The following is a 27,378-nucleotide window of genomic DNA, read 5'->3' as shown; positions in this document are numbered from 1 at the left end:
AGAATCATCACCTCACTGGTGAATGTCTTAAAAAAATTCCCATTTTTCACAGGAAAAATATAATTCACAAGGCAAATCTCACTTCAGGTCAAATGTACAAATCATCAGTAACGTGAATCAACACAATATTCAATGAATATTCAATAATATCACTCAAAAACAGCGAACAAACTTTGTTAGTACTTCACCAAAACTAAATAAGACTGAAGTAAGCCACGAAGTTCTGTCATATTTCTCGTAAGCAATTGCTCACACTGAATTTTCAACAAAGCAATTTCAACTCAAATCATATTCAAATTTTAACGTATTTAGTGTTAAAATATTCCAAAAAGAACAAATATTTAGATAGAATTCATTATTCATCAAATATTGGAATAAAAATCCATCATTTTAATCAATTTATTTTTAGTGTCCAATGTTATCCTCAAAGTGTCCAAAATAAGAAACTGGACAAAATTAGAAGCATTTCCCCTATAGTAAATTTTTAAGCTCATAAATGACGAATTTTTAAAGTCTCATAATGAAAATTAATTTTAATTTTTCTTTATACTTCCAATTTTTTTTAAGCAAATTTGTTTTGGAAAAAGAAACTACAATACTAAAAAGCATAATATTTTTCATTAGAGTGAAAATTATTATTCATTGGTATTGTCAGGAAAATTACTTAATTTTTTGGACTATTTTTGTCCCTATCGCTCATAGATGAAATAAATACACCGAATCAGTCTCTGTAAGATTTTCTAAGGTTAGATGTAAGACGTTTTATATTTTTTGTTTTTCCGTGTCACTTTTATTGCTGATTTTCGGTCCGCGAAAACTGTCTCGTCGTTAAAGGGTTAAATGAGGAACAAATTTTATTGAGTTCCACAAATTTTGACCGTATAGAATTCTAACCTACAATTCAAGTAGCACTTTAGAAAATTCATTTATTAAAAAATTAAATCTTAAGTTAATTCAGGAAAAAATACAAGTTAACGTATTATTTTGTTCGAAATGGTTTTTAAATATTATAGACGAGATTTTCGAAACCACTTTTGGAAATGATCGAGCAATTTAAAATTTAAATTGAAATAAAATTTAGAAAAATCATCTTTCTGAAAAAGAAAATAAGAAGAATTTGTAACTGGGATTGATCCTCGAAAATACTATATTTATTTAACTTGGAAAATTTGGCAATAAAGATTTATCTAGAACGGTCATACATTGAGGAGACCATCATTTAAATGTCATTTGCATAAATTTTCTTCATTTAATTTAATCCTTTATTGCTAAATTTCACTGCATGAATATGCTCAAGGATTAACCTGAGTCTTATGTTAGGGTTAGATGGGGTTATCTGGATCATGTCCATTTTAAAATTTTGAAATTTTCGCACATTTTTAGATCATCAAAGAGAAAAAGAATACCATGAAGAAGTACAATTTATTTATTAATCGCATACAGGACTTCAAAGATTCCCCAGAAAAGCTATGCAAGCCATTGTGAGGAGACCTCGACCTCGGGGCAGACCTAGGACAAGGTGGCTGAATAAAATTCAGGATCTTGCATGGGAGACTAGACAAGACTTTACATTCAAGAGTACACCTTCGTCGTTTCTTTTTCCTTTTTCCATCTAAAACTTTTAGAAAATCTCACAGTTCCAAATTAGACATGATCCCAAATTACCCCATCTTACCCTACTTGGGCCCTTTGGTGTTGTATGGATTGTCTCATTTCCATACATTTAGTAAGTATAGTTCGTTATCCTTCAACTACTTAAAATTAGGGAAAATAAGGGAAGAACTTAACGTGTTAACCGCGATCTTAGATATCTGTATAAAATGAACTAATTTCTGTGAGCATTATGGTTTTTGAACAGAAAATAACAGGACACTGACCGCTTTTTTTTAAATAATTTTTTTTTGTAAGTTCTCTGAAGTTTATTAAAATTGAATAAAAGGTTTTAATACGACATCCCAAGTTGAACAAAAAATATCAGAAAATATCAACGAAATTAAATTAGAAAGACCGCAATAAAAAAAGACGAAAGTGACCTGCCTTTGAATGCGGCTGCCTTTTTTGAAAGCTTTTAAATAATTCAATTTTTAAAAGCAAAAACCGTATTCTCTAAACACGTAATATACACTTATATAGGAATATACGTAATTGAAGCGGAGATTATCAATAATTCGGAACTATTATATTTTCGAGTTCATTCACTTGTAATATCCATTTAATATCCCATAAAATTGCAATTTAAATTAAAATCACCTTGCAAATGTATGCCAATTGAATTAATGGTACGGTCCTGAGAAACTTCCACTAAACATAGACCTATTACGATCCTTGATAATGGCAAAAAAGAACGGACGATCCACGGAAAATTTTAGTATTTCTTTTGGTATTGGAGCAGATCCTGGCGCAAATATGACAGCTGAAAAAATTCAAGTGTAATCCTCAAATTTAGACAGAAAATATAATCTTAAACAAAACTTCTCAGAAAAAATTTCATTCCTAGAACAGTTCAAAAGCAATGGAAATGGATGAAACTTCGTACGATCCCAAGCTTCGTAATAACTAATTTTTCCCTATGTTTCTGAATAAACGTGACTCCGCAATATATTTCAAAATTGAGCACTTTCTCCAAGTTTATAAAATATGGGTGCGATGAGTCACATTTATTGAGAAACATATAGAAAAAATTTAGTCGTTACGAAGCTTGGGATTTTACGTAGCATGGGCGGCACTTTCCCCCTACATTGAACAGCTCATTGATTGATAAATCCCTCTTTTTTGATAGATTTGTGATCAATTTTAGCAATTAAATTCTTAAGAAAGAGATGCAAATGAATTGAAAAAAGTTATGTGAAAATGAAAATGCTTTATTATTTGAGATAAGAATAATTCACAGGCAGAAATAATATTTTTAGATATTACAAGAGTATTATATTATGTCAGTTAGAAGTTTCTAAGTGATGCTTCAAAATAAATATTGTTCTTTTCCAAAATGGCAGCAAAAAATGGACGGTCCACTATAAATTTTTTAGGAGGATCAAAACTAACAGTTGCTGATAGAGCCACTATCTGGAATCCTGAAATAATAATTATTATCACATGTTTACAGGCGATTTTTAGCATTAAGAACTTATTCATGCAAAGGGATGATTTAGAAATGCATTTTTTTATTAATAATAAATATTTATATTCTTGTTTCTCTTTCATTTCCAAAAGTTATTCGGATTGTTTGAAAAAAACAATAAAAAAGGCATTTTTTATGTAAAAGTTTAAATAATTTTAATTTTTAATTTAATTTAAGAAAGCGCGATACATGCAAGGAGGAAAAGTCTAACTAAGAGTAAAGAGTTTGAAGAGGTAGGGGAAAGTGGGTACCTTCGGACGACTCAAGCTTTGGACAACCCAATTTTTTTCCACGTTGTTCTTAATGGATTAGAACCATGACTCTTTTCAGAAAATTGAAGCATTTGCCTAGCTATTAAATTCATTTATTATTCATTCATTCATTTTCATTCATTTGCAACCGCTTATCGAATTCACATTCATATCACCTTATCGAATTTGTTGATAAGGTGATAGGATCTTATCAATTTATTGATTTTTTCGTTGTCAAAGTTCATCCTCTTCTAGACCTCAATTTTAGCCTAATGTCCCTTAAAAATTTTCAAAAATACATATAAAAATGTAAAGTTAGTAAAATTTTATAAAAGTGAGTTTTTTTTAATTAATAAAATTAATTTTTAAATTATTAAAAGATATTGACGTCGTGTCGTCAAAAATAAATTCCCTAGCTTAAAAGAAAAAATCTATTACAGTTCTTAGAACACTGATACGGGCTTCAGACCTAAGGCTTAGCCATATGGCTTAACTTCTCTAAGTTCTTATCAATCAAGACTTTTCGTAAAATTTTGACTTAGAATTGTATTAAGAAAACCCAAATAAAATCTACTGTATTCTAAAGAACCAAATTAATTGGTTGTTTTTAAGATTTCGAGACCTTCTGGAACTGGGCTAAATCTCTAGTCTGAAGACGGCCTAAGCCTACAAAATCAAAATGTTGATCATATTGGTATAAAAGAATATTATGGTATGTTTGAACTTCTTGAATTTTTTTTTAGTATTATTAGCGGTTTTAGAGTGAAATTAAATTATTACTACCGCTGTATTTTTAGAGTAATTTTGATATATGCTAGTAGATTAATACACAATCCTACAAATATTAACTCTGACTTTGAACAATTTATTATATTCCATATTTTTTTAAAGAATTATAACCTATTTATTTTAGTAAATTTGTGACTTAAGAATAGTTATTTAAATATATTGCAACAGATAGGTCAGATTAATTAAAAGAATATAATAAAAAATAAGAAGTATTCAAAGACAGAGTGTGTGCGAAATCTTAAAGGCACTAGGGGACGGTTCTATAAGTTATATAAAAATTAGGGACCTTCAAAAACTAGATTAAACGTTTAGTTTGTAACATTTGTAACCTAAACAAAGTCAACTAATTTTGAAAAAAATAAAAAGCTGTTATTAGATAGAATAGAACGAATAGATTTAAAATTAAATGATAATATGAGATTAAAAACAACTAACGTAGAGATAAATTTATTTTTCCAAAGTAAAATTCTCGTTAACAATAATTTTTTTTGTTAACGTTTACGTTAACGTTTGTTTACGTTACGTTACGGGCATTTGGGACCAAAATGTCATCCAAATTAGAGAGAAATTCTAGCGACAAATTGTTTGAAATGCAACGATTTTTTTTATTCTTCTGCATACTCATTAAGTTTACATACTCATATTTATGGTAAATTTCAAGAAAACTCCTTAATAATGAAAAATCACATCATAACTAAGACAAAATATGGCAAATTTGAGCATATTTGCCTCATTTGAAAACTTTAAAATGTCGATAAACTTTTTTTCAAATTCAACTGCTGCCGGAATTAAAAAGTAGTCCGATCTTAAAAGAACCGAATTAGCGAGAGTCTACTGTACAAGAATGCATTATTTTACAAAGGATGTAATTCTGCCACTAAAAATAGAACTTGATTTTTCAAGAATGACAAAGTAAAAGGGGTGGTCGACAGTAAATTCAATATCTGGAATTGGCATCCAGGAAGATTTGTCCACAAGGAGGATCCCTGTAAGAATGTTATTTTTTTCCAAAGAACGAAAGAAAATAAAATTTAAATATAGCGACAAGAAGCAAATTTCAAAAAATTATGTAAAATTATAAAATATGTTCATGCAAGAAAAATCGTGCATATCACGGGTAAATAATATTGGCTGATAAAAGCAATTTGTTGCCACTGTGAAAGAGGTAAAAGACACTAAAAGTCTAAAATGATTTAACATTACCTTTTAGGGGAAATATTTTTTTTATCTAAATAAGATAAGATTTAATTCTCAATTATTAACCTAATTTTGGGCTCCAACCAAAATCCCGGAAGCCAAAATCCTGGTTTTAACTAATTTGACATTTCAACTCATTCGAGATTTGGCTTTTCCGGGATTTCGACTAATTCGGAATTTTGGATTTTCGGAAATTTTGGTTCTTCGGAATTCAGACCAGGACTTTGTTATAAAATACTCCCTCCGTTCCGAAATAAGTCGTACGTTTGGAAAAAATTCTTGTTTCGAAATAAGTCATACGTTTGGGAAAAATTGGAATTAAGGGAAAGTTTGTTGGTAACTGTTTTGTGTATCAACAATTATCTCTTGTAAAGAACTATTGCTAATGTCCAGTATTAAAATTGGGGTTCTATCTTGATGTCTTGATGGTATGTTGAGGAACGAATGTCTTAAAAGTGTCTTATTTTTGACGTTTTATTTTCAATCTAAAATAGGTGAAAAGTGGTGAGCGATAGAGACTTGGGACCTTCGGGGGACCCCCCCTCATAAGTTGACCCTGGGACCATTAATATGTCCTTTATTTTGCCCCCACTCCTCCCCTACCCCTCCAAAATCATCTTTTTAGGATTGCTCGAAAACACGTCGTGCGATTTTTTTTTCAATTCTGGATATGTTTTAGAAAAACATATAAATGGTCCCAGGGTCAACTTATGGGAGGTCCGCTGAAGCTCCCAAGTCCCTATTTCTCAACATTTTGCATCCAGATATTCGAACACATAAAAAAGAATGTTCTTTTTATTGATCATTCTGCATAATTTGAGCAATAAAAAATGTGATATCGGTAATAACTGTTGCGTTCTACTTGTGCATACTAAAAATTTAGAACAAATTCTAGCTTGTAATGTTAATCACAGTCCATCTTGTAGTGACTAACTATCTACCGGAAGTCTTTGAAAAAAACGCGAAAAATGGACAACTTCAACATATCGATTCCTCAACTTACCATCGTGATAGGATCCCCATATTATCCCTGAACATGGAGGATAGTTCATACATAAGATATTTACAAATAACAAAAACATTCTGTGAAACCATTCCTTAATCCCTAATTTTTCGCCAAACGTACGACTTATTTCGGAACGGAGGGAGTAATAAATAACGCTTTAATAATTATGTACTAAAGTTAACTGTAATTTCTACTTGAGTGGAAAGATATTTGATATATAAAATAAGAGTATTAACACTTTTCAATCAATTTCAGATAATCTTTCATTGTTTTCTCATTATAGTTCAATAACAATTTTATAATACAATAAGGACAGCCAAATTTCCAAGGTTTTCCAAATATCATGGAAAAAGGAGGTCCTATACCGAAAATAACTTAAATTACCGGATTTTTTTGGAAATGTCAGAACTACATCCACAATAATTGCTGAAGTAATTTTATTTTTCCATTAAAAATCGTCATCAAAATTACATTTTAATCAATTTTTAGTATAGATATTATGTCGTAAAGGAAGTAACTCTGCCACTAAAGATAGAATTACAAGGTTCTTTTAAAATGACAAAGAAAAAGGGATGGTCGACGGTAAATTTTAATTGTTGTTTTGGTATCCATAAAGATCCGGCCAAAAGGAGGATCTCTGTAATGATTTTTTTCAAAAAAAAAAACGAGAAAAAAAGAATTTTAAATATAGGGACAATATGGGCAATAATCTGCGGTCACGTATAGAGCCATGCAAAATATATCGTGCACATCACGAACAGAAATTGGCTGATAAAAGCAATTTGTTATCAGCGTGAAATACATAAAAATCATTTTAAAAAAAATATTCTTTTTTTTTAGATGACATTTTCAAGCTTTTGAACTTATGATTGAAGCATCTCATCCATAAGTTAAATTTTTAAAATAAATACAGTGATTTATGATTTAGGTTGGAACGGTTGGAAAGTTCATTTTTGTTTCCAGAGTATCTGGCGTTATGTAGGTATGCGTCTACTTGCAGTAATAGTAAAGACTATACGTATTGTGTAAGATGAAATAAAGTCAAAATGGTAAAATAAAAAAAAGTATTAACATTTTTTATTGGTTTTCAGAAGCGTAAGATAATATAAAAAATATATTTATTTTTTCAATATGTTTTTATTGTTCCATTGGAATTTTCCAATAAAAAAAAATAAGTAAATTTTATCTGTCTTTAAAATAACAGTTTTGTTTATGTCAAAAATAACAGAAAACTTTATTGTTTTAAGTTTAATATAGATAATAATTGTAATGGCAATTTATCATTAAAAAAGACGACGATGAATATGAGTAAAAATACGACGTAGTTGTAAAGCGAATGAAAATCAGAATCAAGGTCCTTTTTGAGTGGAATCTAATAGAAAACCATTGAATGATTCTTTTGTTTACGTCAGATTGCAGATAACTTTTTTTTTTAAGTTTGAGGTAGATAATAAAGTATAAATTTTTCACATCAATGTGCACATTTGAATTGATCCTGCCAAGTAAATTAAATCCTTATTCAAAATAGCAAAGAAAAACGGATGATTTGCCGTAAATGTAATTGGAATCGGATCATCTAGAAGTGACAGCACTGCATCCAAAATTACTGCTGAAATAATTTTATTTTTCCATTAAAATCGTCATCAAAATCATATTTTAACTCATTTTTTTTTTGTTTTACAATAATGAATTATTTGGCAAAGGAGGAAATTCTGCCACTAAAGATAGAATTACTAGAATCCCTTAGAATGACAAAGAAAAAGGGATGGTCGACAGTAAATTCAATATCCGGAACTGGCATCGGGGCAGATCCGAACATAAAGATGACCGCTGAAATAATTCAATCTTTTAAGTTCAGAACGAAGGAGAATCATTTAAAAATATGGTGTCAAAAAACAATCGTAAAATCACGCAAAATCATTATAAAAGAGCCATGCAAAAAAGGTCGTGCATATCACTAACAAATACTGTCTGATAAAAGCTATTTGTTATCACTGTGCAAAAACCAGTGAAATACGAAGAATTTTTCAATTAAGTTATAAAGAGAATGAGAATCGAAATTAAAACTCACTTTTAAGTGGGATATAACTGATTTAAAACATTGAGTTTATCTTTTATCAAAAAGTTCCACATAAAAAATATACAATAATTAGAACTCATCAACTGATCCTACCAAATAAATTAAATTCTTATTTAAAATTATGAAGAAAAATGGATGATCTGTTACAAAGTATTTACAACCTAAAGGTTCTCTGATAGAAAGCGCATTCGCTACAGCAAGTCCTGCAATAATTGAATAATGTTGTTATTAACCACGTTGAAGAAGAAGGACTGTAACTTGACTTCAAAGAATAAGAGCGAAAAACCATATATTAAGCATTTTTATAAGTTTGGGTATTAGAAAAAATTTTTAGGAAAAATATAAAAAAAAAGATTGCATTGTTATAAATAATTTTTGGGACATTAATTGCAAATTTATAATTGTTTATCAGGCAAAATATTGCATTATAGCTCGTCATGTAACAAATATAAAACAAATTAATTCGACTTTTCAGTCTAGGCTTTGAAGAAATTATCAATAACCATTGAAATTTTAATAAAAGAAATATTATTTTTTTGATCTAGAATGAGCTTTTTAAATATAGGAGGAAGTGGGGCACCTTTGAAATTTGGATTTTTCACCTATTTTTAAATAAAATTCAGCTCTATCGTGATATAATTTAGCTTCTCAATCTGTTTCTGTAGCTAAATTATATCACGATAAGGCTCAATTTTATTTAAAAATAGGTGAAAAATCCCAATTGCAAAGGTGCCCCACTTCCCCCTAGCAATTTTTACAAGTATTTCGAAAATATTTAAAGAAATGTTTCTTTAAAAAAATACAAATAAAATTTAACATTCAGGTAATGAAAAATAGAAGTATAAAACATTCATAACAAGCGGTGGCAGCCAAAATCCCGAAAGCCAAAATCCCGAGCGCCAAAATCCTGAAAAGGCCAAAATCCCAAATGTTCAAAATCGTGAAAGGGATAACATTATATGGATGAAAATGTTCAGAATAATTTCCCAAGACACAGAAGATTTCCCTTTGCCTCCAGCAAGTGCGGGTGCAATCGTGGGAATAGCTAGAGGAATATAGGCAGCCTTCGCACATTTTTTGTGCTTCATATTCAGGACTTTTTTCTGACTAAACTGTAAAATGGGCAGTGAATTGCACTACACCAAAAAGTTCTCTGATCTTTTAGGTTTCTATGCATGCCTAGTTCACTGTCACAGAATTGTTGGTTTTTCCTGGACAGGAAAATGCAACAAATATGACGATTTGTGCGATTCTTTCCCCCGGAGGCAGCGTTCACATACGATGGGGGTTTGGATTCGTCATTGCTTTTTTTCTCGAAATAAATTTTATCCACAATTAAAAATTATTTTCCGATTGTTATTCTGTACCCGCGGAAACTATCAGTGCACTAAAAGAAGATCTTTAAAACACATTTTTTCACATTTTCTGGAGCACTGTTTTTTCTTCTAAATGAACATCGAAATATCGACTATGAACATGTTCACACGGTTCACACTGTCAATAACCGTCGTCTCATGGAGATGGGAAGGAGACTATACGCCTGGTCGAAGAGGAAATGACCACGAATGTTTCACTGTGGCTTATGAGGCTTTAGTGAGGTTACGATTTTCAAGCTGGAGTTGTCTGATGGATGTGCGAAAGCTCAGACATTCAGTGTTTGAAACCACACACAGTGTAGTACTTGCGAATTTTCCGCTATCGTGAAAATAATTTCCCCCCAATACAAAAAATTATTACGTAAATATCATCTCAAGTATACTCTTCATCCACTCTGTAAGTGATTTTTTTTTTTGAAATGAGTTTAACTATGAGAAATCAAATGAAATGTGTGCCATCAAAATTACCCATTTTGGGCCAATTTTCTATTTGTGATGATAGTACATAGGAAAGAAGGGCTTGGCTGCCTATTTTTACAATGAAAATAAGGTTCATAAATACTTAACTTATGGCTAAGAAATGCGGAACCAACTCTTTTGAAATAAAGAGAAAATTCGCATCGTTCGAAAGCTCACACGTGCGAATCCTGCCTACATTCCCCTATGACACTTTTAGGAATTCGGGATTTTGGCTTTCGGGATTTTGGTCTATTCGGGATTTTGGTGTTCGGGATTTTGGCTTTCGGGATTTTGGCTTTCAGAATTTTGACCGGGACCCATTACAAGATCTAATTAACCAGCAAAAGTATTTATTTAACAAAAAAAACTTACAGGAAATTCCAAAAATATCGTCAAAAAGATGCAGTATTGTGGCAAATTTATTCATTGAATTTATTCTTTGATCTATTACCATTGAAATATTTTATACAAAATGCTGAACTCTTCCACTAAAAACTGTCTTCTCATCTTTGGTTTTTATGACATAGAAGAACGGATGATCAGCAATCAATTCAATAATTGAAATTCGAATACGGGCAAGTTTTTTTACTATGACAATTCCTGTGAAATACAATATTAAAAAAATATATATAACTTTTATTGTACTTTTAAAAACTAAAACATTTTTTTTTTAAATATTCTTTCAATATACAAAATTCAGAAATTAAAAGGATGAAAGATAGTCGATTATAGAAACAAATGAATTTTGAATAACTTAGGATTTTGACATAGCCAGATCTATTTTCGTAAAATGTTAAAAGTGCGTGAATATTCAATAAAAATGGAAAGAGAAGTAGAAATTGTAATTATCTGATAATTTTCTCAATAATTTTTGTCATCTGAATTTAATTTTTGTGAATTGTTAAAATGCGAATTGTGGCCCTTCTGGCAGATAATAAATATTAAAGCAATAAAATGCCTTTCGACCAGGATACTCAAGTTTCTTTTACTCAAATATTTTCTCATCTCACAGGTAATTCCTGACCTGCTGAGGAAGAAGCTGTTCTAACTCATATCTTAATTATCCTTTCATTGATCAATAGGTAACAAAGACCTCCACATTGTCAAGGGATTTCATACCTAACATATACCCTTTCTCCTGATCACTTATAGGTAAATCCCACTATAACGTTAATTTTTCAATATATTTATTATTCATTTAAAACAATGTCACATAATGTAACAAATATTTCGCTCAGAGCTAAAGTAACATAATTGTAAAAGAAAAATGGGCATTCTGAGTGTATCAAAAATAAAATAAATTAATAGTACAACTTAATTGTTTGGGGTTGAAGAAATAATCAAAAACACTGAAATTTTGAAAAGAAAGAAATATATTTTTGTACTAAAATTTGAGTTTATGTATAATTTAATATTCGCAGTTAATATTTAATAAAAGACACATAAAAAATCAAATAATCAACAACAAAAAAATTATTTATTAAGAATTAAAAAACAAAATTCAAAAATGTCGTAAAAATAGGTAGGCTTGTTGAAAATTTATTCGTGTTTCTTTTTATTTGTAATTCTTTTATATTGGAACAATTTTATTCAAAATGCTGAATTCTACCACTAAAAAGTGTCTTTTCATCTTTAGTTTTTATTACATAGAAGAATGGATGATCAGCAAAGAATTCAGTAAAAGAAGACCAATCACGGGCAATTTTTTTAAGTATGACAAAGCCTGAGAAAACAATATTAAAATAAAATATATCACTTATTGAAATTTTTTAAAATCTATAACATTTTTTTTAAATCCATGCCACACAAAATTTAGAAATCAAAATGAATGCATTAGAGCCATTAGATCGGTTGTTATTATACTTAATAAATGAGTATAGATTAATTTAGGCTATTTACACCGCCGCATTAGATTGGGTTTGAATTGTTCCAAAATCGGATTTCGGACCATTAAGTCTCAATCTAAGGCCGCAATCTAAACGGTTTCATTCAGGTCATTTAGACTGTCGCATTAGATACAAACTGAATTGTCCGAAACTCCGGTTTTGGGACAGTTCAATCTAAATCCAATGCGGCGGTGTAAATGACATCTATGATTTACGTTGAAAGATCTATCCTTCATAAAATGTAGAACATGCGTAGTTTCGAACAGGATATAAAAATAAGTAAAATAAGCAATTTTTAAAGGTAAAGTAATTAAAAAAAAACAAATGATCTGCCGAAAAACTGAAGGTGACAGAAGTTACTGAAGTATTTTATTTTTCGAATAAAATTGTAATCAACATCAAATTTTAATCTAATTTTATTATAAGAATGAATTTTTTGACACAGGAGGAAAATCTACCACTATAGATTGGATTCCTTTAGATTGACAAAGAAAAAGGAATGGTCAACAGTAAATTTAATATTTGGAATTGGTATCGACGCAAAAGCGAAATTAATTTATTTGAATTCCGACAAGATAAAATTTTTCAAAATTTGAATTACTTTTAGCAAAATTATGTTTACACAAAATAGTCATGCAAGAATGATCATGCGTATCGCTATCGCCCCCAAATATTGGCTAATAAAGACAATTTGCTATTACACTAAACACGCCGATGAATATGAGTGAAAATACGACGTAGTTGTAAAGCGAATGAAAATCACAATCAAGGTCCTTTTTGAGTGGAATCTAATAGAAAACCATTGAATGATTCTTTTGTTTACGTCAGATTGCAGATAACTTTTTTTTTTAAGTTTGAGGTAGATAATAAAGTATAAACTTTTCACATCAATGTGCACATTTGAATTGATCCTGCCAAGTAAATTAAATCCTTATTCAAAATAGCAAAGAAAAACGGATGATTTGCCGTAAATGCAATTGGAATCGGATCATCTAGAAGTGACAGCACTGCATCCAAAATTACTGCTGAAATAATTTTATTTTTCCATTAAAATCGTCATCAAAATCACATTTTAACTCATTTTTTTTTGTTTTACAATAATGAATTATTTGGCAAAGGAGGAAATTCTGCCACTAAAGATAGAATTACTGGAATCCTTTAAAATGACAAAGAAAAAGGGATGGTCGACAGTAAAGTAGGTAACTCGTACTGGCATCGGTGCAGATGCAAGCATAATGAGGATACCTGAAATAATTTAATTTTATAAAATGTAACATTATTGAGAATTATTGCAAAATAATTGAAGATTATCAACATTTTTGAAGCCGTTGAAAATCAAATTGCAAATTAATTCATGCTACGAAATAAATATATTGGCTGATAAAAGCGAAAATGATAATGAAAACTTTGGTCTGGTTTATTGCTATAAGACGTTATCCACGAAAATCTATTTTCTAAAATTATTCGAATGGCAAAATTTAAAACATCAATTACTCACAAAAATTTGGAAAAACTTTATTTTTCAAATTAGAGGTAGTTTTAATAAGCACAACTTTTCTTGTGGAAGATTTCACATTAATTAAAACTTCCTGATCGATCCTGCGAAGTAAACAGAATTCTTTTCCAAAATTGCAATGAAAAATGGATGATCTGCCACAAAGTATATAGGATTTAAAGTTTCTCGTAAGGAAGCCAGCATTGCAACAGCAAGTCCTAAAAGAAATTGATGATTTTTATCATCAAAAAGTTTTCTAAAAACTAAATTGCTTAGGTATATAGGGGATTGTTTCCTACGAAGATTACAACGGTTATTAAAATTGAAAATCATTCCATAAGAAAAGTGTTAGTAGGGAGAATATAGGCATTCTTGGTTAAAGACGAGCAAATTATCGAGTGTCGTGTGGATATAAAATGTAGAATTAAATTACGTATTATTGAAAAATTTAAAGATATTTAGAATACAATAGGTTAATTGTGAACTCAATCTAATCGCGATCTTTGAAATTTTCTCACTGTTTCATTTGGATAAAAGAAAAAGACAATGCAGAATACTGTTAAACTTTTGAATTAGATTCGATTCCCAATTAGACTGTGTTTGGAAATAGCTCTATATAGCATTAAAAACTATTTAAATATCGTAGATAAACACGTCAAATTACTTTTTAAAAAAGTTAAGTTTTCGGATCTTTCGAAAACAGAAATTTCGTATATTTCAAATGGTTTGGAAATTATGTACATTCCGTATGCACTTTTAATGTTCTATTTTATAAGCATTAAGAATTAACAAAATATCCTGAAAAAGCTTTACACTGAAAGGGTTTTTATTATCCTATTTGAACAAATATGAAAATCTCTAGTAATTCCCCGCAAATCTCTTAAAAACCAATAAATTTATAAAAGACATATTGAAGCCATTTTGACAAATAATATGAAAAATTCTAGTAAAGGAAAATCGAAAATAAACATAAAGTTTGTTTCTCGTTATGCGCTACATAAAGTTTGAAATGTTTAAAATAAAAGAATTAAATTAAAGAATATGTTTAAATTAAATATCTTTAACTATAATAGAAACGAAGAATAATAGAATAATTTTGAAGATCAATTTTCGTTCAGCCTATACCTTAATCTTAGAATAGACTCAGACTGATTCTCGAGACTATTTATCTCGTAAAATTAGGCAGTAATAGATTAGGTAAAGGCAATTTATGCAAGGACACTGAGAGAAATCCGAAAAAGTTAAAATAACATTCCGGAAATGTTTATTTTACCCTGCAGTATTGATCCAAAATCGGTGTAGATATTATGCTTTTTATTGGGGGTTGAAGTTACCCTTTTTCATGTTATTTTACCCTTAAAAAGGTGTAAAATTAATATTAAAAAATGTTAATATATTTTTACACCTAAAAAGTGTTAAAATTATGAGGAAAAAAAAGTTAATCGGACCCCCATTTTTTTCTCAGTGGAACTTCTAATCCATCATCCTAAGCGTTTGGTGTTTAATATTTTGGGCTGATAATGTACTGCCAAATTTTAAGGTCTAGGTATTCTCTATGATTTGTCTGAGACTATTTGAGCCCTAAGACTATAACATGACGTATAAGTAATATTTCCCAAAAATTTACAATTGTCTTGAAAAATAAAGTTAAATTTACATTTTGCAAAAGTGATAGTGTTATAATGTAGTAGTACCCCATAAGTTTCCCCTGAACAGTGCAGTGTCAGTCGATTCTAAAATTTTCTAAATTAAGCTTAAATCAGTTTAATGTCTTGCAGAACAATGGCATCTAAATAAAACTAAAAATATGTAATACGAATTGTAAAACAATGATCAACAAGGTAAAAATCTCTTAGTAAAATTCCGGATCAAAAGAATTAACCACATTTAAGTAAATATTTAATTTCATTTAATATTTTAATAACATCGAGTTTTCTGATTGTCTAGAACAGTCCTGTGTTCGTTAAAAGTAGTGTAATATCGGAAATTTTGTGTTGATAATTTTAATGGAAATTACAGATAGCCATACTGGTAACACTTATCCCGCTCATTCATGGTGCCATGATAAATATTTTTGCGTCAAAAAGACATAACAGAAATACAAATTCATATAGGAAGAAATTGTCTTCTTGATTATCTTTGTCGGAAGACGGATAGCTGTTCACTATACATCCTTTTACTTGAATCTTGCAGAAATACAAAGAAATTAAACGCAAATATCACTTCAAATGGAAAGTTCTTAAATCTCACGCAATTCAACTGTGAGAAAGAGAGATAGAGACACAAATAACTCACTTGACAAACGTCTGGCGGCGCTGTAGTTGCAAAAAATCGCTGAAATGCGACAAAATATTTTCTTCTCTATTTTATCCTTATTAGCAGGACGTGTCTCTTCTTGTAATATGTACTTTTGCATTCCTTATTAACCAAAATCGTGTTGTACAAAAGAGTTTTTCTCAAACCTATCCTGAGTTTTGGGACAGCTCAAAAGAATATGAATCTTCCAGCTCAAAATTTCATCCCAATGTTTTTGTTGTAATATCGACAATTATTCGCAATTAACCCAAATAACTGTATTCAACTAAATTATTATAAGGATTTTCTTGTGAAAATGACTTAACTCTAAGGAATTAAACAAATTTTCACATTAAAAACCTCTCATTTTCTCTACGTGAATTTTCGCGGCACTTCGAAGAATGCCAACAGGCACCATCAAATTCACTTCGGCTTTTCTTTTAGCTCAGGCCTGGTCTAGAATCTTTGAATAATTACAAGATCCGACGAATTAGATAACCCAAGAACTTAACTAAAATATTAAATTCAATTAATTCCTGAGCTTAGATATTTTTGATTAAAAATTGTGAAATTGGCTTCCAGCATATGCTGCGGTCCGGAAAGAGTTAATACAAATTGATTTTTTTAACTTCATTTTAAGGAGTATTGTATGAAACCTTGCAGACAGTTTATCGTCTTTATTTTTAGCTGAGTTTTTAAAATCATTCTTTAATACATTTTAAAATGAAAGTTTAGACATTTCTTGATTTTTGCTATTTTATTCTTCTACAATGTTTCTTCGAGGATTGTCGTCCTCTACATCAGGTATCGAATTCGCAGGAAAATCACGTACAGGTGGGAAATATTTACACTGCACTTGGACTGGATCACTGATCAAGAGCTTTGAAATCAATATTCAATTCAAACGTCTGACACAGAATGTATGAAGCTATGACACAGAATGTATCACACGTTTGAATTGAATGGTGATTTCAAAGCTCTTGATCAGTGATCCAATCCAAGTGCAGTGTAAACATTTCCCACCTGTACATGACATATCCTGCGAATTCAGTACCTGATGAAGAGGACAACAATCCTCGAAACGTTGTAAAAGAATAAAACAGCAAAAATTCCGTCCATTGCCAATAAAAATATAGACATAGCTTTGAGTAATATTTCAGTCAACTTGATTCTCATAGTTCCTTGACGTTCCGGAATTCTTCCAAGGTTTTTTTTCACATAATCTCGTTCGTCAAAGTGGTATTTTTATTTTGTTTTTGCATTGCATAATATCTAGAGTATGTAAACACTAAAAATTTATGGAAATTTGAAGAATAAATGAAGTGGCCGAAATTGCACGCTGGCCGGAATTTGGTACAGTTCCCCTAGTATTTTATATTTTCGATGATTCTTAATTTAAGATACAAATGTTTTTCATTAGAAGCTACCCTTTCTTTGTTCTTTATGTTTTTGGCATTTAACCCATTCCTTACCATGGTATTATACATTATACGCAAATTGAGTGATTTTAGATTATTTATTCCAGGGCAATTGATATTCAAGTTTCTGTCGGGAATGGATTTTTAGTTACTTTAGTCCTTCAATTACTTGAGAAAAATAGCCCGACAGAGATGGGAATACATTTATTGTTCTGTTTTAGCTTCACGTGAAGTCATGCAAAAATTTTGCTCAAAATGGCGAACGGAAAATGCGACATCCCGTCGAATTTGTTAAAATTGACCTTCATCCTCTTTCCTGATTTGAATTCTGGTTGCCAATGTGTTTTCTTAGATAATTACTCTATCTAAATCAATAGAGTTTGTAATGAATTAATGTGCAGAATTTAAATTCAGTGACCGTTAAGACGCGTGTTTGATGGCGGCTCCCCGCGCCCCCATAATGGATAAAAATTATTTCTTTTCAAAAAAATCATCTATTAACCTGTAGGAAACCAATCCCAAAATATGAACATTCTATCTCAAGTATTTCTGGTACATTGACTGAATGGGTTAAAAAATAATTTTGAAGCAGTAAGAGATTTAAGTATACGCAATGAATTCCTATTTTTCAATTTTTCCTCTATCAAATATGGATTAAAAAAAAACAAATGATATTTTTCTAGTTTTAAAATTTATTTCATGATATGAGTATGAATAAAATAGTTTTCCAATAAAGATATAATTCAAGAAAAGGATTCTTTAAATCACTCTACAGCTTTCTTATAGATCCCACAAAGAATAAAGATGTACCACTTTTAATAACAAATACAAATGGATGATCAACTTGAAAACTATTTGGAATTCTCAGGCTTTCTGTGAATATCAATGTTGCTGCAAAGCAAAAGCTCAATTAAATTGTGTTAAAGTCCTAAACTTTATATTCTCCATGTGAGAATATTAAATCAAATTGACAAAGTAGTAAAAGAGAAGTTGTATGTGGCTATTTGGTGAATCAAGTTTAAAGCAAAGATTTCTCATGATTTTACTGCTGTATTTTGAAAACCCAAACCCTTGGTAATTTATCCTAGTTTGAAACATCAAAGGATGAGAAATGCCGCAATTATTACTAATTTAATTACACAACCAAGCCAGAGTGGATGTTATGACACATTCAATTGGAATTTGAATATTCCACTTGACGTAGTGTAGTGGAGTATATACGTATGAACCATGTTGAGGGAGATAATGGGTAACAAAACATTACAAAGAGCAAGAGAGATATTCTCGTTACATCCACTGAGTGCACACAAGTACCAAAAGCAAACCAATTAAAATTGCTGAACTGTAAATATTTCGGAAAAAAAAACAATATAAACACGAGGAGAATGTTGCACAAAGTCAATAATTTATACAGGTAAACTTTTTCAGTTAATTTTTGGCTTTTTGAAACGGAAAAATGTAACAAATGAGGAATAAATTCAAAAGAGAATCATTTAACCCTTCAGTGGTGTTTTTTCCAAGTTTTCCAAAAGCTTTTGCCGAAAAAAAAACATAATTAAATTTAATATGTTGTGTACAGAAGAACACAAATTATTTTTGGCGATAAAAAATCAAATTAATTTTTAAATGGTTATCAAGCCTTTTTCCTTAAGATTTTATGAAAATTTACCTACATAGAAGCCTTTTTTATTTATTATTTTTTCTTTATTTAACGGACCTTGTATGATCGAGACTATTTTAAAAAATATATATTTTTCAGCTGTAAATCCAAAAAAGTTAATATGGTGCGTTAACGTTCACTCGTGAAGTAAAGGGTTAAGAAAAAATTGTGAGTGCGTCCATCTGTCTTTTCAACTTGTAAACAAATGAAAATTTATGGTTTGAATCTGCGGTTTTTAAAAAAAGTTCAAGGGAGTATGGAATTTTCCCAAAATTGTTTAAAATATTTTTAAGGAAAACATTACAAAAAATACATTTATTTCGAGAGATGATATTAAATACTTAGAAAAATATGTGTCATACAGAAAATGCGCAATTTTCCTACAGCTCTTCATGAGCTGGAGGAGTATCACCGGAAAAGTCCATCAGATTTCCCTGGAATATCGCAATACTATCCTTAGGGATTAACAAATAGAACCTAAAAGGACGATCCGCAGTAAAGAAGTCGGGCTCCCCAACAAGGCTACGTTTGAGCCTTATTTTAACCCCTGAGAAAATGAATATTAGAAAATGTAAGATTTGAGAATGAGACCAATATTTAAAAAAAATGATACTATGAGAAGGTGAATTCTCATTTTATAGAGACAACTACCACAATCTTGAAGCTTTTAACTCCCGAAAAAAATAAGCAGGAGGAGTAGTCGTGCAGAGGATCGAAATTTAGTAAAAGATATTCCAAGAAAATAGACTTACCGGTAGCAGCAGCTGCCTCAGCACCCTCCTCATTAACATCAATAAAGGCTTTATGGATAACCTTGGAAACTTTAAGTGGGTCATTCTCCTCGAGCAAATCCCCAAATTCTGCAGCATCGCTGAACATTCTAGCCATTCCCATTTTTGACAGGACGGTTTTCAATTCGATTTCGTATTCAATTTTGAACTTGGGAATATCCACAATGACTTCGGTCTTGTACATATTCTTAGTGATGTCAGAGAGATCCCTGTTACCCAGGGCCTTCTCTAGATCAGCCAAACCATCGCGCTCATTGGGCAAAATGATCAACATAGACAAATCGGAATCCTTGTAGGGCATTTCCAGAGCCACAGCCTTCAAATCGTCGAATACGCCGTACTTAAAGTCCTATAAAATAAAATTGTTTTAAGTTGTTTTTAAACATTTTTTCTAAAAGCTCAAAATTCATATTTTTAAAATGTTTTGCGCTAATTAACCTTTTCAAATTATTTTCTGATGCGGAAATTATCAGAAGAAAAAAGTTTTAGGTAAGGACATGGGGCAAAAAGTGACATGTAGAAAATTTCAAAACTGAATATCTTTTAAAATAGGATACACCGAGGATTAAAAATTTTAAACATAGATAATCTTCATGAAACTCCATCAACACCTAAAGTTTGAATGAATTCGAGAAAAGGAATTTCAAAAATAATATATTTTAAAATTTTGGAGTCTTTTTTCTCCAATATTTCTCCAAAAAGCTGCTAGAGTAGCATGGATTCGGTGGTCCATTTGGAAATATTTTAAACGTTCCGGGAGCTTTTGATAAAAATTATTGCCCTTATAATTATTGGCAGTTACAAATAGGGTTCAACCCTCTTACAATTGCTTGGCAAAAAGGATTTAATAAAAAATAGATAAAAAAAACTATTAAATGATAGGGAAAAGAGAGAAATAAGTAAAAAGAGAAACTAATTAGCTAAGCACAGATTGGAAATGTTTTCTTTTCATAATTCTACTTTGCTCTAGATATCTCTAAACCCTAACTGAACCCCCCGAACCCCCCGTCTCTAAGAGGGAAGCCATGTAAGGTAATGTGGGGCTATATTGATATATACGATTGTTTCGCATATTTCTAAAGGAAGTTGGGCCTTACAAATATGTTATTTAGTTCAACAATTATTTTGCAGAGCTAAATTACACTAGGGTAAAGTCTAGTTTCCTTTAGAAATATCGTCAGTTAAATCAGCATTTGTGGTAACTTCCTTTTGACAACTTTTCACGAGACGATATTTTCAGTTCAGCTTTGTTTTTCTTAAAAATAAGCCCCGAATGCGATATTTTTGAGTTAAAATAATAAAAGTGGCACTAATAAACTGTAAGTTAACTCGAGAAAATCTTTACAAAATTATATTAAAGCTGAGATATTGACATAATGTTAGAAGAAACACAATAAGATTTTATCGTAACTTCCATCATTTATAAAGCCGTAACTTCCAATGTATGGAGATCTTGGAAGTTACGACAATTTTAAAAATGCATTATATCAATTTAAATTACTCTAGTGATAATAAGCATCTTTATTTAACTAAATTAATCAATTAGACTCGTATCCCTGTCCCTAAAAGCTTTTATTTCATAAATTTCATTGAATGAATTTTGTGCGCCGTGTCGCTTGTTTTGTTTTGAATTAACCCTTTAAACGACGAGACACTTTTTATGAATTGAAAATCAACAATAAAAATTAAACTGAGAAACACTAATCAATGATAAGTCTTACATCTAACCTTGCAAAGTCCAACAGAGTCTGATTCTGTGTATTTTGTGCTTCTATGAACGATAAGACAAAAATAGCTCAAAAATTTAAGCAATTTTTCTAACAATACCAATGAATAATATTTTTCGCTTTAATGAAAAATATTACGTATTAATATTGTAGTTTTTATTGCCAAAGGAGATTTGTTTAAAAAAAATTGAAAGCATAAAAAATAAATAACATAATTTATAAATTTGAGAATTTAAAAATTCGCCATTTTTTAGCTTAAATATTTACTACATAGCAAATAGCTAGAGACTTGCAAAAAATATTCTAGATTCCTTCAATCTTTCATTTTACAATTATGTACAGACATAAGAAAAAATAACTTTAGGTAGTCAGGAAAAATTATTTTCTTTATGGGACACCGGTGTTCCAATCGTCCTTAAAGGGTTAATGACAGATGGGCATGGATTTTTCTTACTTTTTTTTCTCACAAATATTGAATTAAAATTATTCAATGTTGCATTATTCGCACTGTCTTTGGATACTTGGAAGAGTTTTTATTATTAAATTTTTACTGCAAATTGCAAGTTACGTAAGTGAGCAAAAGAAGTTACAGCAAATGCTGATTAGAGAAAATTTTGTATGAAAATTTGTCGTAACTTCTCCAAAAATAGAAGTTAGGACGAATTCTGATAAATTTTTATTAATTAAGGGCCGTTACGATAATTTTTGCTTAAAATAATTTTTAATGGGCTTATAAAAGTTTCTTTTTCTCAAGTGCGTTTAATAAACAAAATTACATCAAAGTTACGACAAACATTGATTTAACTGACGATATGCTAAAAACAGGTTTGCGGAATCTTCTTTTTTCCATTTTGTTTTTTACACTTTTGCTTTCCCAGTTTGTCTTTGGAATCCCTATCTTCGATAATCTTTGGTTTTTTGGAAACTTTGTCTTTGGAAATCTTGTGTTATACAGTAGACTCTTCGATATCCAGCACTTCGATATCCGGGTGACAGCTGCCAAACACTGGCGGTTGATATATTCAAAATTATTTTCACTAAACATGAAGTTTGTCCAGAGTGAATTAAAGTATTATTAACATTGTATCGAAGTTTTTAATACATAATTGTGATAAAAAATGAAACATAAGCACACCATGAAGAAAATTCTCTTTTTCTTTGTCAGACAGAAAATAAATTCACACTGCACAAAATAGAAAAACCGTTGATCATTCAAAAAACCTAAGTCATTTTGTCCCCCAGTCAGCCGGATATCGAAGAGTCTACTGTACTTTACAATTTTATAAGTATAAAAAAAACAAAATGAAAAAAAACGAAGATTTCAGATCCCGTTCAGTACATACAGGGCAGCTTAATAATGTAAAAACACCCATTTTTCAAGTCTTTATACCAAATTTAAATTAATAACTTTTAAAACAATTATAAATTACAGCTAGCTCCATCTGTAAGATCATATCTAATTTTGTTTTGGCTATTTTCGATGATTAGTAGCATTGCTGTAGCCAGTTTCAGTATTCCTGTCAAAAATCGTCGAAAACAGATACCTACATTCAATTAAGTATTGTGTTTATACCAATTACGCAAATTGTGCAATTCCAAAAAATACTAACAAGAACGTATTTTGACAACATTTATTTGCTTATTTTTATATAAAACGATAACGCAAATTGTTATTATAGAGCAAGTGTAGTGAAATAAGGAAATTGAAATTGTTTAAAATTCCGTGGAAAATTTATGCAAAATCGGTGAAAAGCAGCGTCTGTCACTTACAAAACGCAGTATCATTGTTCATTTGCACAAGGAAAGTTAATCCTTCAGGAATATTGCACAATAATCAAAAGTTTCTAAAGGCACTGTTCAGAGTACCATCAAGATTTTCAAAATAAAACTGATGGATTCAGAAACCAAAATCGCCAAAAGCGCTCCGGTCAGTCCCGAATGACCCCGACACGCGAGGACAAGCTAATTTCTATATCATACGAAATTGGTGGCTTACACTTTCTGAACTTATACAGCCTTTTGAAGTTTATCATCACTTGTAGTGAAATTTACATTAGACGATATTAGATGGATTCGGGGTTAGATTTTAGTGTCGAAAACGAACCTTACTTTATGGCTATTTAATAGCCGAATTTTTCCGAGTGTAGGGTGCAAGTAATTTGGTTGCGAATAGGGTAACGTGTGGTATTTCTGGACAAGGTGCTTTTCGGGACATAATATGGGTATTTTGGGACACATAAAGAAAACCATAAATATTTGTTTTCTTATTATTTTGAAGTTCTATATGAAATTTTAAGCTCTTTACGTATCAGACAAACATAAAACTTCTGAAATTTTATTTAATTTAAAGCGTAAAATACGCGTGAATTGTGAGTGTCACATTTTACTTTTTACAAAACCTTCAGTGTGGTCAGTTTTGCAGATGTCAACACAATCAGTGCTTAGTTTTTTTTAGATTTAAGTCACTTTAAAAGCGAAATTTAAACAAAATTTTTACGAAAGAGTGAAGTTTAGAACTTCTACCTAGGGTAAGTGTGCCAAATTCCGGCCAGCTTGCAATTTCGGCCATATTTTTTGTTCCTCGAATTTCCATGAATTTTTAGTTTTTGGATACTCTTGAGATTGTACAATGCAAAAAATAACAAAAAATGGCGCTTCGACGAGCAAGATGATCTGAAAAAGACATTGAAAGAATTCTGGAAGGGCAAGGAACTATGAGAATAAAGGTGGCCGAAATAGGCCACCAATGCTATGTCTACATTTTTATTCATTTTAAAATGTATTAAGAATGATTTTAGAGAAAATAAAAATGATAAACTGTCTGCAAGGTTCCAAGCAATACTCCTTATAAAAGAGTAACAAAAATATTCAATTTATATTAAAAATATTACATTTCAAACTTGAGACTTTGTCGCTTGCATGTAACTATGCCGAAATTTGGCACACTTACCCAAAGGTAAATAATCAGGCTCGATGAAATTTATTTGCATAATACCGACTTTTGTCTGTCCCGAAATACCCAACTGTCCCAAAATATACCACTCTTACTTTTTTACATTTTTTCTATTTTGTATAAAAAATGATGCATCTTTCAACATTTTTAGATAAAAATCTTATTCTGGATAGAATAAGGAACATAAATATTTGTATCAACAAAGAAAAAAAATATTTGAGAAGTCGTTAAGTTGCTTGAAACTTGAAAGTGCTGAAAAGTGTCCCGAAATACCACACGTTACCCTAGTATAAATTTCTTGTAAATCAATTGTCAGTATCCAAATTAAATCAAATTACTCCAGTGTTCCAAATTTAAACAGAAAACCTAATTGCGCAGAATATTCCCGTCCATCGGTCGGTTGGATCAACAATTGTGCTATTTGCATTTAGTTGTATTTGTATTGTAAAAATTTTCAATACTTACGGCTTTAGTGTGCATCATATCAACGTCCACAGAATTATCCTTGGTAGTCCAGAAAGGCATCTTTTTGGTGTTCTCAACCTTGAATTTATTCTCCCACAGTCCTTTGAAGTAAATTGCATTTACCAGAACCATTCGGGTATCCTCATTGAGAGCATCAGCTGGAATAAGATCCTTGATCTTATTGTTGGTTCTGTCCTCAACCCATGTGTTAATAGTCTTGGCCGAATTAACATTGTCGGCAAAATTGAGGGGTTGAGCTTCAGAATTGAATTTTTTTGTGGCAATCTCACTAAATTGCGCCTTAACATTGTACTTATTCTGCACATAAATCTTATTGGCAATCTTCAGTAGGGGACTATCTTTGTAGGTAGAGAGCAATGTGGCGAAATTATCTGCAATGGCATTCCTATCTGGATTTTCGTAGCCCATTGTGGTGGACATTTCCCTGGCAGTGTCTCCAGTGGCCCCCATAAAGGCCAAACTGAGAGCTGATTGGACTGAGAATGGGGAAATAATGACATTACCACCTTTCTCAGCAACGCATTGCTGTACAAAAGAAAGCCGGTATATTAGTTAAGCTTTTAAGGATTATAAAGATTTTCAAGAAAAAAAATTCTTCACCTGATAAAGTTGAATGGCGAACTTGGAGAAGCTCTTGGGCACTGGAACTGGATCGGCCATCGTACTGGATATTGCGAGTATGAGAACAAAACAAGTCACTAAAAATAGGAACAAGTTATTAGTAAAATGTTATTGGAAACAAAAAATTAAATATAAGGAGAGAGAATCAAGTACCGAATCTTATTCTCTTGAGCACCACCAAAAGACTGAATTTCATCTATTCCGGCTAAAACTTTATCGGCCCAGTGACGCAATCTCTTCAATAGTGAATGAGTCACTATTCCCATGTATATCTCGCGAGTCAAAAAATCGGGGCGTATGTTTATACAGAAAACATAAAAATTCCCCGGCTTGCTGACACAGAAGGCCTTGAAATTCTTTACATTACCAAGTGAAAGAGGGCATTAATATCGGTTTTCTGGCCATATTAAAGAATCACTTTCAAATGTAACGCATTTGACTCCTCTATGAAAGAGTTTTTGGTGGGCTCATGGTCACAAAAAAATTATAACTGATAATTGTAATTAAAAGTATGTTTAAAAGTATCAATTACATCACAGGCTATAAGGTCAAATTGTCTGCCGGGTCTGCTGATATACCGGGAAAATTTAATGAGGAACAGAAAATGATCCAAAAAAAATCTTGGGTTTTTTTGCGTTGCAAATCGATAATGAGAAAACACGTTAAACTTTTTTGTTACTGTACTTTGATATAAAAGAAATAGATATTCAATTGAAATTCAAGTCGTTAAACTCGTTGGAAATGTCTGCAAAATCTTCCCATCTGCAGCAAGAAAAAGGAAAAAAAAGAGATAACCCAGCAATACCTCAGAGAAAAATTAAAATTGCACAGAAAGACACTTCACAGCACTCTTGAGGGAACACAAATGGTTTGCACAATTCCCAAAGAACGTTCTTTTATTCGACGGTATGAACATTTTATCAGTTTTTCATGGTATGTCATTGATAGTAAAAGGGGGAAAAAACTCTTTATCAGATAATTGAACTTGGTCAGAGTATGTGAATCGTATGAGCTAAAAATAAATTTTATCGATTAACAATACACAAAGCAACTCACAAAATTGTGATTCCATTTTAATTAATTAATTTATTCCACTATATTTTGCACTAAAAAAACACTGAATATTGTGAGAAAAAAATAAACTTTGAGAAGTGTATGAGTTGAAAATCGAGTCACAACTGAACATCTTCGCGGATAATGTCAGGCTTTTATACAGAAGCACCAACTTCGTTACGGACAATTTATTATTTCATTATAAAATATACATAGCTACATCATTCTGGGGTTTTTCTTCTGCCTGGTGTCGCACTTCTTTCCAACATGGTCAAGTTGCCTTTTTATACTTATTTTCTACTAATGTGATAATGACTATTTTTATTATCAGCTAAAACATATCAATACTCCGGAGCACGTTGTGCAATAAAAATGTTGTTTTCTTTTAGTACATAATTACTTCTGTTTCATTTTAAAAATTAATTTTTTACACATTTTCTTATATAGAGATGTTCAAAATGAACATGATAAAATTAAGTAAATAAAATAAATTATTATAGAGAATTTACACGGATAATTACATTCGCACTATTTCGAAACAGTAACCCTTTAACAAACAATATAGGTATATTTATTAACCCTTTAAGGACGATTGGGTCACCGGTGACCCAAAAATGAAATTTTTCCTACTGCCATCTAAAGTTGTGTTTTGCCCTATAAAGTGAGAAAAAACGTTGGTTTCTGACCCCAAATTTTTGACCCTCTCGTCCTTAACGG

The 27,378-nt window shown here is 30.8% G+C and overlaps 1 protein-coding gene across 31 annotated transcripts in view; it reads right to left on the bottom strand.

Moving 5' to 3' along the window:
* LOC129804584 (serine protease inhibitor 42Dd-like) overlaps positions 1–26,915 on the bottom strand; it is a 60,392-nt gene extending 33,477 nt beyond the window's left edge. For 5 of the 31 annotated variants that reach the window (XM_055852059.1, XM_055852062.1, XM_055852064.1 and 2 more), the window contains exons 1-4: positions 26,665–26,809; positions 25,588–25,685; positions 24,967–25,512; positions 19,783–20,170 (exon numbers count right to left, since the gene is read on the bottom strand). In XM_055852059.1, the coding sequence (XP_055708034.1) occupies positions 19,783–20,170; positions 24,967–25,512; positions 25,588–25,685; positions 26,665–26,680 (1,048 nt within the window). In that variant the 5' untranslated portion in view covers positions 26,681–26,809. Of the gene's footprint in view, positions 1–2,845; positions 3,072–7,964; positions 8,192–10,609; positions 10,877–11,631; positions 12,000–12,975; positions 13,876–18,042; positions 18,262–19,315; positions 19,578–19,782; positions 20,171–24,966; positions 25,513–25,587; positions 25,686–25,761; positions 26,552–26,664 lie in introns of those variants that run through there. The other 26 variants (XM_055852044.1, XM_055852047.1, XM_055852043.1 and 23 more) reach the window with 23 other exon arrangements.
* Positions 26,916–27,378: the final 463 nt, after the last annotated feature.

This window comes from Phlebotomus papatasi, chromosome 2 (genome assembly GCF_024763615.1).
Source record: "Phlebotomus papatasi isolate M1 chromosome 2, Ppap_2.1, whole genome shotgun sequence".
Classification (NCBI taxonomy): Eukaryota; Metazoa; Arthropoda; class Insecta; order Diptera; family Psychodidae; genus Phlebotomus; species Phlebotomus papatasi.
This window is presented reverse-complemented; position numbering and strand designations above follow the sequence as displayed.